Below are 13971 nucleotides of genomic sequence, written 5' to 3' on the forward strand. Positions count from 1 at the left end.
ACCCTTGAAACGGGGCATCGGGTCGTTACCGACGGCGTACTCGAAAGGGGTGCCAAGCGGCGCTGGGAGCGTCGTCGGGGGTGGCGTCCGAGCGGGTCGCGCTCCGCGAGCGACCATGCAGCGGGTGGCGGGTACCCTCTGCTACCCCCTGCGCGCGAGGGGAAGCGAGTCGTGAAAATCGTTCGGACGGAACAGACCGACGGACGGAACTGCCTGCGGTGGCTGTCATATGGAGCCGAGCGACGGGGCGGCGCGTTAGGGCCTTCGGTCGGTCCTGCTGCCGCGGGACGAGCGCGCGGGCCTACCACGAGGAAAAGCGCGAATGATCGATCCGACAGTTCGGTGAGTGAAGCGAGCGTGTGAGCGGAGCGGAAGTATCGCGCGGAAGAGCGCCCGCGAGGAAGGAAGGAAGGAAGGAAGGAAGGGTGCCCGGCGGCGTTTCGGCTTCCGAGTGCGTGCGTACTCGCCGGTGCAAGGGACCCGGAAATGGGTCAACCCAACCCAACGACAGCCGTTTTCTCGCACGAGTCACTCGGTGGCCTAGTTTCGCCGGGGGCGAGCAAATAAAAAGAGTCGCGACGCCTCCCCCTCTCGTCCTTCATCCGCCACCGCCGTCGCCGCCGCCGCCGCCGCCGCCGCCGCCGCCGCCGCCGCCGCCGTCGCGAGACGGCGGCGACGTTACATGCGTCTCGTCCCTCGTTGCCCGTCGACGACGACGCCGTTGATCGCGAAGAGAATCGGTCTTCCATCTCGGCCGCGGGGGAACGAGTTATGGGCTGCCTCGGACTCGGACTTCCTGCTGGCCTTCGGCTGGCGAGAGTCCATCGATTGACTCGCCGCCGCTCCGACGTCGCGATACGGCATTAGACGCGGGGCTGATAGCCGTGCCGCTCTGCGGGGGTAAAGAGCTTGCCGGAGGTGAGAGAGAAATCCTTACGTGCAGCGTTTTTGATTCGAGTGAACGGACGACGGTGCCCCTCGGGAGGGAACGCGGTTTCGCGGATCCAGGTCCGGCCGTCGATCGCTCCGAGTTAATTACACTGCAGTGAGCGCGATTAATTGGAGTCGATCACGGTGACACCGTAGATCAGATGCTGCAGATCATCTCGACGCGTATCAATTTCGATCCGTATCAATTGCCGTGTTTAAATTTAATCCGTATCAATTGCGATGTTCGAAACACCGATCAAAGGGAAAAGAGTTCTCTTCTCTCGGGAAAGAGTCTGAAACGAGAATAATTAATTGTAATTCGATATGTAATTACTATGTAGCCAGCGCATCGTGTCGAACTTGGTTTCACGGTCGTCGAAAGGGATACTCTTTTTCCCCGCCCCCTGTTCGATCGCGCTTCCGAGGAAAAAGGGAAACGTGGAGAAAATCGAACGATGTCACCTCGGTGAAATTTCTCGGGTGTTCGTATTTCAGAAGATACCACTGTAGACCATTTTTAGAAGATAAGAAGAGTTTGTTGGAACGAGTGCTTCTCTAATTGTGTTTCCGGAGTTAATAAATTATACCGATTTTAGTGTCAAATAGTGCGTGTTGATCAGTTCAATCTGACGATTTACCGTTCTATTCAATTTAATTAAATTTAATCTTCGATATTCGCTATTCCAGTTAGAGTGCACAAAAGAAGATTCGACAGTTCAAGTTCGTTTTATTAATTTAATCAGCTAATTAACGTCGATTTCCGGCGGAATTGTTTCCGGAAAATACGAGCGGATTGTCCGCAAGTCGTCAATTTGTTCGCCATAAGATATCCTGAGGTCGTATCGATTATCGGAAAAGACTAATCGAAATCGCGCGCATAACGTCAAATTATCCATCGTAAACTCTCGGCGCGTGCTAACCCATCGTGTCGTTAATGAATCTGGAAATCACGACTCGCGACCTCACCCTCGTTGCGTTGGTCGTCGTGGAAGCGTTTTCTAACTTTTTTTTCGTTCTTGGGGAATCGATGGGAATAAGTAGTTAAAACCAAGAGAAGAAAAGTAATTACGATTAGAATAAATGGCAACAGTTCTTATCATATTATATAATTATTTTATTTATTTTTTACTTAATTAGTATTAATACGCACGTTGATATCATGAAGATTAATATTACTTATATAGTTACGAATATATAAATTATACGAAAGTATTTTATAAACGTATATAAATTAATTACTATTTTTTACTTTTACGGTTTGCGTGCGTTACGATACGCGCCGCATAAAATTTATTATTTTCTGTCTCTATCAACATAATTAATGAAAAGCTTCCGGTGTAAATAAACGGTATTTACACAAGGATTGCGTTACCCGACCCGCCGTTGTATCCCTGCATTATTTACTACGGAAACGTCGAATTAATCCCAGTTACTCGCGTCGTCGCGTAGCGCGATTAACCGGTGCTAAATTTATGACCCGGCGGTGTGAGTAAATCCTCCCGCGCTTCCCTTAATGATGTTCTGACTGAATCTTCTGGCAAAAGGATCCGAAAGGAGGAAGCCGCTACCACGGACACCCTGAAAATGGCGTCCAGCAAACCGCCGGAGATGAACTACACGTGCGAGATCTGCGGCCTGGAGGGCTTCAACGACGAGGAGATGCGCTCGCACATGGTGCAGTACCATCTCCAGGGCGCCGCCAACTGCCCGTTCTGCGACCTGGGCGAGATCTCGCCCACGGAGATGCTGGTCCACGTCAACAGCGCTCACTTGGATTACCTGACTCCGAGGTGTGTTAGACGGAACGGATAGAGTATCACTGTTCTTTCTAATTGTGCTTCTTACACGTTGCATCTCTCTGATATTAGAGGATGGAAATATAAATTTCTTTCAACTCGTATTATCACATTTATATAATGTTGTTAATATCATAAATAAGTGAGATATCGAGTAGATTAATTAAAATATAAATTTCTTTTGACTCGTATTATTATTATTATTATTATTACATTTATAATGTTGTTTATATCATAAAAAAGTGGGATATCGAGAAGGTTAATTAAACTAAATTTTATTTTCACGAAAAGTATTATGGTCATATTAAAAATTATCAGATTAAAAATCATATCAAATTACTATTAGAAAGTTAATACACTGAAGATTTTACTAATGTCAATCAAACCATGATTCTTATTTCGATTCTGCAACGTGCCTGTTATAAAAAGGCAGTCACGGCGTTCAATTTCCTGTCTGGCTTTATCCTCTTTTCTTCTAATAATAAACAAAAGTGATAATAATAAAACAGATCAGTTATATTGCAAGTAAAAAGAAATTTATATTTCCAAAAACTCGAAAACTCAGAATGTCTCGATAAGAATTCAATCTCAATAATGTAGAAGATATATAGTTAAAAGAATGTATTGGAAGAACGTGTAGTTAGAAGAATATGTCTAATTGATGTTGTTTAGCTTAATTAATCCTATTGAACGTAAAACTCGCCTGGAAATATCTATGTTTAGCCCGGGACCAGATTTATTCGCATGTGTCGCTTTTAATTGCGACATCTCCGATCAGCTAAAATCGCATCCCGGGTAGACCGCCCGCCATACCAGACATATCGCACCTGGCAGAACCTAACAGACCCTCGGGTTTCGCCTTTTCAGGTCTCCCACCGTTTCGCTGTCTCTCGTGCTCCTTTGCGTCATTCGGTGGTATGCCCTCCATTCCATAAATCTCTATCTCGATATTGCTACGATTAGGCAATGAATTCGGTACCTTGTCTATCGCCTCCTTGTGTACCTGCATACAATGTACGCTAAGCCCTGGTCCAGTGTATAGTTTCTCGTGACAGATATGACATTTCAAGTGCTTTACTTTCCGACGTTGAATGAGGATCTTCTCGTCCTCGAATTCACGGTTGCAGTACCAGCCAGCACTCGACTGCTTCTTCTTCTTGCGGCCCATCTTCCCGCCAGACTACTTTGTCGCTACTTCGGTGGTGACTCTGCTCCGCAAAATGATCCTCGACGTGCCAAGTAATATACGCGGCGCAGGAGAACGTCGGCGCGGTAATCATCCACACACGCACACACGCACTCACGCGAAAACCGATAATGCAAAACATTTTTAATTATGCATAATTCTAAACACACACACGACACACACCGAAAAGAATGACTCCCGAAACTTCCGAAATAAACGAGATGTCAGATGTCACCACCAATCGATATCGTTTATTTTGGTGTGACTGTCGCGTATAAATTTATATTTACCGACGCGCAGTAAATTGCTGTGAAAATAATCGGTAACGAAGTTTCCGTCAGTAAATTACCGGTAACGTCACCGGCATTTAATTTCCCGCCATAACAAGCCAGATGACTGGACCGAACGATATAAAGGTGCCTGTCACCTGTCAGTTGTCAGCACGACAGTCGACACCAATTTGAACAGTACCAGTCAACAGCGTATCGTCATATCGTCAACAAAACATGTATAGGTGTACTCGCACGGATCTGAGGAGGTTGCAGAATCCACCTAGGCGAGATAAACGGGTTGGCGAAGCTGGATTGAAACCGCTGAAATTGTTCATGTGGCAAATGGCGAAGAAGCGACAGCGCGCCAAGGAGCGCGAGAGGGATTTGTTGACTGAAATGTAATACAAATTTTATAATACACAGACGCAGTACTTGGACAGTACTTGGCACAGCGTTCGCGACACTCGTATCTGTGCGCGCTCGTGCATAAATATTGTTTTGCACGCTCTATTGCTCCAGTGAACAAAGATCGACGCTGACCCTGTTGTTTGTATACTTGCAGCACCCCGGAGAATGATTTGATGGCGTTTATCGACGACGACTCGCTGATGGACGAGCACAACAGACGGGACGAGTGCCGGGCACTCTCGCCGTCCATGTCTCTGCGACCACCTCATCTGCAGAACGGCTGGGGCTGCAGCTCTCTGGGGCAGCGGGTCAAGCAGCAGCAACAACAGCAGCAGCAGCAGCAGTTGTCGTCGAGGAAGCCGGATGTCCAAGTGGCGAATCCCAACGTGAATAACAATAACAACAATAACAACAGTAACAATGCCAATGCGGGTAACGGATACACCCTGTTTAGACCGTACTCGATGTGAGAATACGAATGTAAATTAACGCACGGCTTCCTCTTGTTCAGTGCTGGAAGGTGCGGCGGGTCAAGGTTCACCGCTGCGTTCAGGCCTAAATCTGCAACTGCGCTCGCACGCTTCCCCGAAACTTCCAGTGCAGGAGTGCCCGATGTGCCCGTACAGTTCCGACAGTCCGCTGAGGCTGGAAGAGCATATCAATCGCCAACACTTTGATCTCACCTCACCGTCCTTCCCGCCGGACTCACCGCCGTCGCGGGACGGAGTCTTCAACTGCCCCCTTTGCGTTACGTCGTTTCCGAATTCTTCTGATCTTGAGTTACATGTCAATATCGAGCACAAAGATATACTTAGGTACGACGCATCCACTTGCGATATTTAACGTAGCGTTACGAGATAACAGTGAATTAATAGCGCAACTATACGATAAATGAATTAAACGATTATTTATTTTCGTTAGCCCCGCAAACGGAACCAGCTCGCAATCCGATACGGCTACCGTCGGTAGTGACTCTACGCCTGCCTGTCCAGTATGTCTTAGTACATTATTTAAAAATAATGACGACCTAATGGCACACATCGAAGAGCACTTCAGCAAGAAGAGCACGCCGTCGCCCGTGACGCCGGACTTGTCGACCGATCGTCTCCTAGCGAAGGATATGGAGAGGAGAGAAAAGGAAGTGAGAAAACTGCGCGAACAGCGCGAATTCGAGATGCTGAGAGCGCAGTACGGTATGGATAATCAGGGTAACTTTAGAGAACAGAGTGTCACCAATATGCAGCGGGCTGTGTATGCGGGCGAGATGACGGTGGCAGATTTCTTCGAGAGAGCCTCCGAGCTAAGAGCCGCCGAGAGTAGCGGTATCGACGACGGCAGTTCTTGTACACGCGGTAAGTACAAAGTACGATTTACAATGTCTTGTGCGCAAAAAGAGTCTAGCTCTGTCCAAGAATCTTGGCAACATTATTTATTCTCTTGCAGGGCTGGTCCCGAAAGTACGAGCCATTAGTCAGGCTTGCAGTAACGTAGTAAATACCTGGATGTGTTCCACTGTGGACCATTACGCATCGACTTACGGCGATAAGGGCTGGGGCTGCGGTTACAGAAACATGCAGATGCTAATCTCGTCTCTCTTGCAGCACACAGGCTACAACGATCTAGTTTACAAAGCGTGGAGCTCCGGGGCCGACGGGAACAGCTCCACGGAGAATCCCCTGCGCAGCTCTATGCCATCGATCTCAAGATTGCAGAAGATGATCGAATGGGCGTGGGCGCAGGGCTTTGATATTCAGGGTGCGGAGCAGCTCGGCGGTAAACTCGTTAACACTAGGAAGTGGATCGGCGCCACGGAGGTATTCACGCTGCTGTCTAGTTTGAGGATAAAGTAAGTTCCATGATCGCGATCGGTCGCCAAGTCATACGACGCACACTTTTCTCTCCCTGACTTCGTACAGGTGTCAGCTGGTGGACTTTCATAGACCTACCAGCGCGGATGGCGGCCATCCCGAGTTGTTCAACTGGGTCCTGCAATACTTTCAACGATGTGAAGAATTCAAGCCACCTCTTTATCTTCAACATCAAGGTAAACGGTTTTCCAAAAGTATCTTTCATCTTGTATCTTTCAGAAGTTAGAGCCAAGCTAACACACTCAACGTTAATAAATTCAGGGCATAGCAGAACGATCATGGGTGTGGAACAGCTAAGGGACGGCTCCATAACCATGCTGGTGCTGGATCCGAGTCATAGTCCGGCGCAAATGACGTATTTCAATAGCACGAGTAGCGCGCCCGGCGCGATGAGACTCGTGCGGAAGTCCACCGCGGCAATGAAGGCCAGACAGTATCAAGTTGTGGCTGTAACCGGTACCATGGATACAGAAGCGCAGTACCAGGTAATATATAGACGTCTTTAAATAGCCCCTTTATTTATTAATATTACGCACGACGCGTCTATTTCACTTCTCGTATTTCTTCTTTTTTTTTTCAGCAAAGTAAAGTATTACGATCAATGCGAGTTCCTCAAGACAGGTGAGAGTTGCTGGTCCGAGAAATGATCAAGCCTCGGGCAAAGACTATAGACTACTGCCTCAAACCAATCTTATCCGACATCCTTGAAGTTACGTGACCGTGATGTCCTATGTTCTTCTATCGCTAGCAGACTTACTCCATTGTAGCATATTATACATAGTTGCAGATCATATTATTTAACAATATATTCTTGCATCTCTCTAGCCGTTAACGATGGACTGACTTCTTGAATCGTTGTGCCCGCGCGAAGCCTGTAACGCGGTGGACAATTTTGCGGAGCTAATATTTAAATATCAAAAGATGGCTCTTCGTCGCGTCGCGATTGTCGTTTTAAACACGTACGTAATTTTTTTCCGAACGGAGAAAGTCCTTAATCTTAAATGAAAATTTGTCGTACTACGTGCGCGTAAATTTCCGCGAAGAAAATTATCAGATCGAAACAGGGGCGAAAGGCCCTCGTGGGAAGATAGCGTTAAATCGACCGTCATTTCTTGTCCAAAATGTTCTGCTCAATTTTCGTCGCACCGAACAGGCTGTGCTAATCCTTAGTCGACCAATCGTCTTGTACCGATCGGTTGCACCATCGAAAAAGCCGTGGCAGAGCTTGGAAAACGAGACTTTTTCGTAGCTGTGATGCTGTTATCAATACGACGCTGATCATTCACCTACGTCTAACGAACACACTCTTGGAAACGCTCCAGAATCAACACGGTGTTCCCAGCACTTGTCTCGTTCTACAATCCTACAATCTGTGACAAAGATTACCATCAAAGCGTTGTCGACTTTTAGTCAATATAAAAAGTGCCGAGAGCCGTACGGTGTATACCTTACGACAAATTTTATATAACAATACGAAAGATATTCTTTGACGCATTTTGATTGCTAAAACGCTTCTATGAAAGAATCTGGAGTGTCTGCAAAAGTGACAACAAAAATCGCATTTTCATATATTATATATATTATATACTATATATACATACACACATACACACACATATATATTACACATCTGCACACTCCGTTATATCGAATTTCACTTGCCCACACATAAAGTACAACTACTTTCATATTAATTAAAAATATTATATTTAATTATATCCAAACGACTTTAGGCTACTTATGTAATAGCTCGTAAGTCCAACGCAATGCTGTGAACGAGAAGATAGATGAAAAAAAAAGTCCATTTACTTGTTATTTATATTATACACTCGACGATTATGTGAGTTATTAAAAATTCTTATTATTACTCTCTTATCATATTTCATAAATTGTACTGATATATCTAAGATCTATTTATTATAGTTAAAAAAATATATTTGCGATCATTCTACGAGGACGCGATGCCTCGCGAGGACGTCGCGCCGTTGTTTTATAGCTTCGGTATTTATGGTGCACCAGTCAAATGTAAGTTTGTTTTTCAGCCCAGTAGGACCACGTCGCAATAACATTATTTACATTATTGACTGGCTGTAAAAACTGTCAAAGAAAAAACCGATAAATTACAACTATAGTACTGAAGATTTCGCCATATATCGATTTAAGAATCTGTTCATTATTTGGAGTGTTCAGGGAAACCAAGCTGTGGAATTGTTATGCAAGAGTAAAACCTTTGCATTAGCCACACATCAAATTAAAATATATGCTTTGTTAGAATTCCCAATATGGCTTCACTCCTTGATCTCTCTCGTCCTATTCTAATGAATGCAAATAGTGCTGGGATATTTAAGACCGATAAATCTTGTTGGAAAAGACGAGTATGATTTTTTTTTTTATTTCTTACATATAGTTACATCATAACAGTCTATTTCATATTCCTCGAAGCTCATTCAGAATAAAATCAATTTATTCAGATTTAAACTCTATTGTAGCTTTACATAATACTTTATTCTTTATCAAGTCTAAGAAGAAAATTATTTACAAAGACATATACATATAAACATGTATAACCTGAGACTTCAAGATCCATTGACGAGTATGCTCTTTGCGACAAAGATGCCTTTGGTGTCAAAATATTTATTACTCTTCTATATGTTAAATCCCATTGATCGCATACAAGTTTTATGCGCTTCTATGAGGTCGCCACAATTTTCCTCGCCCTTTTCTATAATACTGAATAAAAATCAGAGTTATAAATTAGACATAACTATATGATTTAAAATATTTTATGTATAAAATAATACTTCACAAAAAAAGTAAATATTAATTTTCTTTGATTATACATAATTTTACGCACAACCTTAAAATAGAATATACACAACTATCGAATGACTGTATTATTAATTAAAGTATTAATTAAAAAATTTTGTTCAACACGAAATGAGATAGAAACATTTCTAACCTATATCGCACATTCGGTAAATGTTACTTAAATTATATTACATACCATGCGTCTCTCGCCTTCTTGGTTTCAGGACAGGCGCAGCATGGTTTCAGTTTCTTCTTTTCTTCCGGCTTCGCTTCTACTTTCGCTGAAGCGTTACCCATTTTTATTAATTAAAGAAGAAACTCCGGCGTAAACCCAAATACCATGCAATTCCAATTATAATATATCAAACTATGGAAGAATTTATCCCATGTAGGTATTCATTGTCGTCATTAGTGACTCATATTTTTATGAACAGATGGCGGCAGCAGGTAACTCGCTACGCGACGCGACACGCGTGCGTAGAAACGTCTCTCTTCGGCAAAACGCCGTTTCCTTTTCCGTTTGGATCTGAAGAAGGTTCGTGGCATTTTTGTATAATTTTATAATATCCACGTTGCGCGTGTCAATCGTAAGATGCATTAATGTCACACGATCACCGTAGAAATCTGCGGTGTTCGGTTGCGCGTCGCGATTCTATATAAATCGATTTCTCTCGCTAACGAGGTGATTTTCGTTGCAGCGTCAAAATGGTGCAGCGCCTAACCTATCGGCGACGCCTGTCGTACAACACAAAAAGCAACAGAAGGCGTGTGTAAGTATCTATGTAAATAATGGAAAATATTAATTTCAGGCGAGATACGTTGATTTCCGTTTGCAGCGAAATTTTATTTTGATGATAGTAGCGTTGGTCGCGGTAAACAGTTTCAAGAGTTTGAGGTTATGTTTTGGTCATTTGCTCCAAGCTGTATAAAATTCACGTACAATGGACAGTGAAAGTCATTATTGTTCGTGAATTATTGTTCACGTTAACATTTGTTTAACCATCATTATTGGGAATATTCAGTCTGCACTCTTCGGAGTATATGTCACATTAGTGACCATAGTGAATGTTTCTTGGTATAAATTAAATATTTATAAATTATATATTATTAAGAACTGATTGAGGTGAATTCTTGTTTATAGTGTACGTACGCCAGGTGGCAAATTAGTCTACCAATATCTGAAAAAACCTAAGAAGATCCCAAGGTGTGGACAATGTAAGGATAAACTCAGGGGTATCCAGCCCGCGAGACCAATGGAACGTTCGCGTATGTGTAGACGTAAGAAGACTGTCAAGCGGGTGTACGGCGGAGTCCTGTGTCACAAGTGTGTAAAAGAAAGGTATGTATTTAACGAAAGCATGTTAAAATGCTTATATTTTAAATACTTTTTCACTAGATACAAGATGGAGAATTATTTGTTTTTAAAGTAGGATTAATCGTTACTTTAATAAATAATAATGCAATAAGCATATAAAGTTTCACATAACGAGCTTGCATATAATTTTCAGGATTGTGCGTGCGTTCTTAATCGAAGAGCAAAAGATCGTCTATAAGGTTATGAAAGCACAGCAGGCCTCGGCAAAGACGAAAAAGGCAGAGAAGTAATCTTGTGCTTTTTATTAATTAAATAAAACATATAATAAAATCCAAAAAAAAATCAGCAATTGCTAATATTATTATAGTATGTCGCATTTGTTGTACCATATAACTTTGTCTTCGTGAACAAATTCCACAACATATTTGCATAGACTTTTCTTAATTAAAAATCCTATAAATTAAAAAATCCATGAATCCATGAAACATATATCATATCATGCATCCTTTATCGTATGCAGTAAACAAAAGAGAATTATTCATCTGTTCTCATGTTCAATTGCTTGGGTTTAAAGAATTGTATTTTTATTTTATTTTATTTTTTCATCACTTGACAGTTATACAAGCTCAGCAGTTGTCTCTGTTGAATTCAGTAGTCAATATCTACATCAATTTAGGCGTACCATTTTTCTTACAACCACATTTTTGTTGTTTAAGAATTTGTCTCATTTTCTCAATTTAATATGTGATACTCCTGTCTAATCTCCACTATATTACTACGACGGATATTTTTAAGAATGATACATGGTAGGTTTTTTTTAAGGTTTGGGATAAGACTAGTCTTATCCCGTGTCTCCAACCGACTTTTATTACAGATTTTTGACACAAAATTTACATCCTGATCCATAACTTTTTTTTTCTTCGTACTATCTTTTCCCGAATTGTGTATTTATGTGTATAAATCCGCAGTAATGAACTAGAATCCGTAGCCCAAAGAATTGTGTGGATCAATAGTCCCTGCGGGTACGATCCCTCGTAAATATTAAACGCAGGTTAATGACAGGCACGCGGATGCGTGCGCATAGAAAGCACGTGGTGTTAACTCGCTCGTTCCGCCCGTTGTGTGTACGTGGCTGCATTCGACAGGCGCACGTATCAATACAATATGCCTCGTAAAATTGATCACACGTAATTACCACGAATAAACACATATTTCGTAATTCTGCACAATTCAAATTTCGAATCGATTCCTAGACTTAAAAATGCCAGGATATAAAATAGTCCTCTCGGATAATATAAACTAAAATAATGATTATCGTCCGAATAAAATTGTTCATCAAAATGTTTCTTAATTCGATATTTTATTTTCGAGGTACTTAATATGGATTGTTAAAGAGTTTTTGGAGACTAAATTTGAATAAATAAGAATTTTTCCATCCGTCTCGCGCGTGCTTGAAGAGAATAAGCATCCATTTCTCAAATTCGCGAAATAGATAACCAGAATTGCGTTAGTGGTTTCGGACCGATGTTGCTGTTGCGTACGCGCGAGGGACTCGGTTAACACACGCCGTGTATGGACTGTATGGCGATATACTTGCAAGAACGCTTGTGATTTCGGGGGGAGGAGGAGGAGAGCGATCCTGCGAACGACCGGCGACAGGTATTGTGTTGCCGATTATGGCAAAAGGGCTGCCTGCAAAACCCGTCCCGGCGGGGCCCGTTGCGAGTCTCGCTAGCCTCGGAGCGCCTTAACAAGTGCCTTATTTGTTGGGCACACGTATGGACATATATGTAGCTGGGGGATCGGGGACCGGGGACCGACTACGGTATCGGGTATACGCGCGCTATAGTTTCCACGGTGGTGCAGAAACGCCGCGTCGGCGTCCGGCGAGCGGTGAGAGCTGTTAAGGCTTGTCACCTGAGAATGCGGACAGCGCGGCGGGCTGGCATTAAATACCTGGCGTGCTATGCTGCGCCTATCGTTTTACCGCGTTCTGAAAAATGTTACGGCTAGAACCCGCCGGAATTTTATTCGCCGTTCCCGCGGTCCCGCAATAAGAGCAACACTCTGCGACCAAATCGAAACAACGAATATATAATTAGTATCTGTATTCTCAAATCTTTACGTTCTTTATGTATCTTTTACTTTTTCCGTTATTATATTTTGATGATAATTCCTTTGGATTGTTTTAAAAATTGATTATTTCTCAATAAAAATGCCCGGTTGACATTAATTTTCAGCCGACATGAATAAGCGACTGAAGTTAACATGTTTTCGGCGAATTAAATTTTGATATCGTTCCGCAATTAATTTCAATGATGGTCCCTTCAATATTTTTGTGAAAAGAAGCAATTTCTAAATTGCTCAAAGAATTTATTGTTAAAATACAGTGGAAACGAGATATATTGTATCTAAATAGACTGAACGATAGACAAATATAATCGACTCCGACTTTGTGGATGGGAGACAGAAAAAATTTAAAAAAAAAATTAAAACGCGAAATATTTATAACGCTTCGTTCGACGTGATCCTGAAAAGAGCCGCATTCTTCGTGGTATTTGTGATCATCGAGCGATCTTTGCGATCTCGTCGATTCCGGAACGTGATCGGACAACTAGAACGCGAGCTCGTCGTTTCCTTTTCGAGTTAAAAAATTCCTGTCCGCAGCGGGTAGGATGAAAAGGAGTGCGGAGAATGGCGAGGATGGGTCTCGACGCGTAAAAAAACGGCGCGACGAAAAGTCAGATGCCACGAGGCTAATCCGATTTCATGGAACGGGCTTGGCGGCCCGTTCTCCAACCGTGATTTCGAGTTTTCCGCAGAATCTTTCTCACCGGTGCGCGCAAAACACCCTTCTCGAGGCCGTATCGAGAATGATCGCTGCGGTTAGCCGACGTGGCCGGCGCGGCATTTCGTCTCGGTTCAATTGCCTCGGAATCGCTGCAACCACCGCAGCTGCGAGCTGCGAGCTGCGAGTAGCAAGCGAGATTGGTACACCTACTCGTACACATTGCAATTTTCGATTCCCTCGAGCGTGCCGAGATGCATCGCGGCTATCAAGTTGAATCGTTCCCCGGCACCGAGACGGTACACGGCATTTATGACGGAAAGGGGAAATAATATTTTTTCGAAACGAGTTCCGGACAAAGATATTTCACTATAAAATATTAAAGGATAAAATTTAAATCTTGAATTAAATAACATTTTTGTTATTTTTAACTACCATGTGTGTCAAAATTTATTATTTTAACACAAAACAGTATTATATTTTAACTCCATTAGTTTAGTTAAATTAACATTGTTTTAGTCAAATTAATGACTCTTGAGTAAAAGCAGTGGCGACCTATAGGAACGGTTATAAAAATGATTCAAATTCAATACAGTTTGA

The 13971-nt window shown here is 42.9% G+C and overlaps 4 protein-coding genes and 1 long non-coding RNA gene across 6 annotated transcripts in view; 2 read left to right on the forward strand and 3 right to left on the reverse strand.

Annotated features, from left to right (window-relative positions):
• Nucleotides 1-3792, reverse strand: part of Reck (reversion-inducing-cysteine-rich protein with kazal motifs) — a 37553-nt gene extending 33761 nt beyond the window's left edge. The window contains exon 1 of the mRNA XM_071697236.1: nucleotides 3706-3792. The gene's annotated coding sequence lies outside the window, so the exon portion shown is untranslated. The remainder of the gene's footprint in view (nucleotides 1-3705) is intronic.
• On the forward strand, nucleotides 95-8741 carry LOC139767689 (zinc finger-containing ubiquitin peptidase 1). Of its 2 annotated transcripts, XM_071697237.1 has the most exons (9): nucleotides 95-918; nucleotides 2475-2720; nucleotides 4747-5024; nucleotides 5104-5407; nucleotides 5514-5944; nucleotides 6036-6438; nucleotides 6509-6636; nucleotides 6722-6945; nucleotides 7041-8741. In XM_071697237.1, exons 2-9 carry the CDS (start codon nucleotides 2515-2517, stop codon nucleotides 7083-7085), a joined length of 2019 nt encoding a protein of 672 aa, XP_071553338.1. In that variant the 5' UTR covers nucleotides 95-918; nucleotides 2475-2514; the 3' UTR covers nucleotides 7086-8741. The 2 variants fall into 2 exon arrangements, with proteins under 2 accessions (XP_071553338.1, XP_071553339.1); XM_071697238.1 differs by lacking the exons at nucleotides 95-918; nucleotides 2475-2720 and adding an exon at nucleotides 4290-4582.
• On the reverse strand, nucleotides 2954-4175 carry LOC139767690 (BUB3-interacting and GLEBS motif-containing protein ZNF207-like). Its single transcript, XM_071697239.1, has 2 exons — nucleotides 3805-4175; nucleotides 2954-3729 (listed from the first exon to the last, which is right to left on the reverse strand). Exons 1-2 carry the CDS (start codon nucleotides 3892-3894, stop codon nucleotides 3505-3507), a joined length of 315 nt encoding a protein of 104 aa, XP_071553340.1. The 5' UTR covers nucleotides 3895-4175; the 3' UTR covers nucleotides 2954-3504.
• Nucleotides 8742-8819: 78 nt separating the features above from the next.
• LOC139767691 (uncharacterized) lies at nucleotides 8820-9670 on the reverse strand. The gene is made up of 2 exons (XR_011717202.1): nucleotides 9465-9670; nucleotides 8820-9190 (listed from the first exon to the last, which is right to left on the reverse strand). It is a non-coding gene; the product is annotated as an uncharacterized lncRNA (long non-coding RNA).
• A 61-nt stretch (nucleotides 9671-9731) lies between these two features.
• LOC139767692 (large ribosomal subunit protein eL34) lies at nucleotides 9732-11007 on the forward strand. The gene is made up of 4 exons (XM_071697240.1): nucleotides 9732-9803; nucleotides 9967-10038; nucleotides 10410-10607; nucleotides 10777-11007. The coding sequence occupies exons 2-4, from the start codon at nucleotides 9974-9976 to the stop codon at nucleotides 10871-10873; spliced, it is 360 nt and encodes a 119-aa protein (XP_071553341.1). The 5' UTR covers nucleotides 9732-9803; nucleotides 9967-9973; the 3' UTR covers nucleotides 10874-11007.
• The last annotated feature ends 2964 nt before the right edge of the window (nucleotides 11008-13971 follow it).

Source organism: Temnothorax nylanderi, unplaced genomic scaffold, assembly GCF_030848795.1.
Source record: "Temnothorax nylanderi isolate EJ_2023f unplaced genomic scaffold, tnyl_v1.0 TNYL_tig0011_pilon, whole genome shotgun sequence".
Taxonomy (NCBI): Eukaryota; Metazoa; Arthropoda; class Insecta; order Hymenoptera; family Formicidae; genus Temnothorax; species Temnothorax nylanderi.

Excerpts from the sequence above, each read along its gene's own strand:
- LOC139767689 (XM_071697237.1), top strand. The coding sequence starts at position 2,515 with ATGGCGTCCAGCAAACCGCCGGAGATGAACTACACGTGCGAGATCTGC. Across the intron at positions 5,945-6,035 it reads CGGCAGTTCTTGTACACGCG|GGCTGGTCCCGAAAGTACGA; the intron begins GTAAGTACAAAG and ends ATTCTCTTGCAG. Across the intron at positions 6,946-7,040 it reads ATACAGAAGCGCAGTACCAG|CAAAGTAAAGTATTACGATC; the intron begins GTAATATATAGA and ends TTTTTTTTTCAG.
- LOC139767690 (XM_071697239.1), bottom strand. The coding sequence starts at position 3,894 with ATGGGCCGCAAGAAGAAGAAGCAGTCGAGTGCTGGCTGGTACTGCAAC. Across the intron at positions 3,730-3,804 it reads TCCTCATTCAACGTCGGAAA|GTACACAAGGAGGCGATAGA; the intron begins GTAAAGCACTTG and ends CATTGTATGCAG.
- LOC139767692 (XM_071697240.1), top strand. The coding sequence starts at position 9,974 with ATGGTGCAGCGCCTAACCTATCGGCGACGCCTGTCGTACAACACAAAA. Across the intron at positions 10,039-10,409 it reads AAAAGCAACAGAAGGCGTGT|TGTACGTACGCCAGGTGGCA; the intron begins GTAAGTATCTAT and ends TCTTGTTTATAG. Across the intron at positions 10,608-10,776 it reads CACAAGTGTGTAAAAGAAAG|GATTGTGCGTGCGTTCTTAA; the intron begins GTATGTATTTAA and ends TATAATTTTCAG.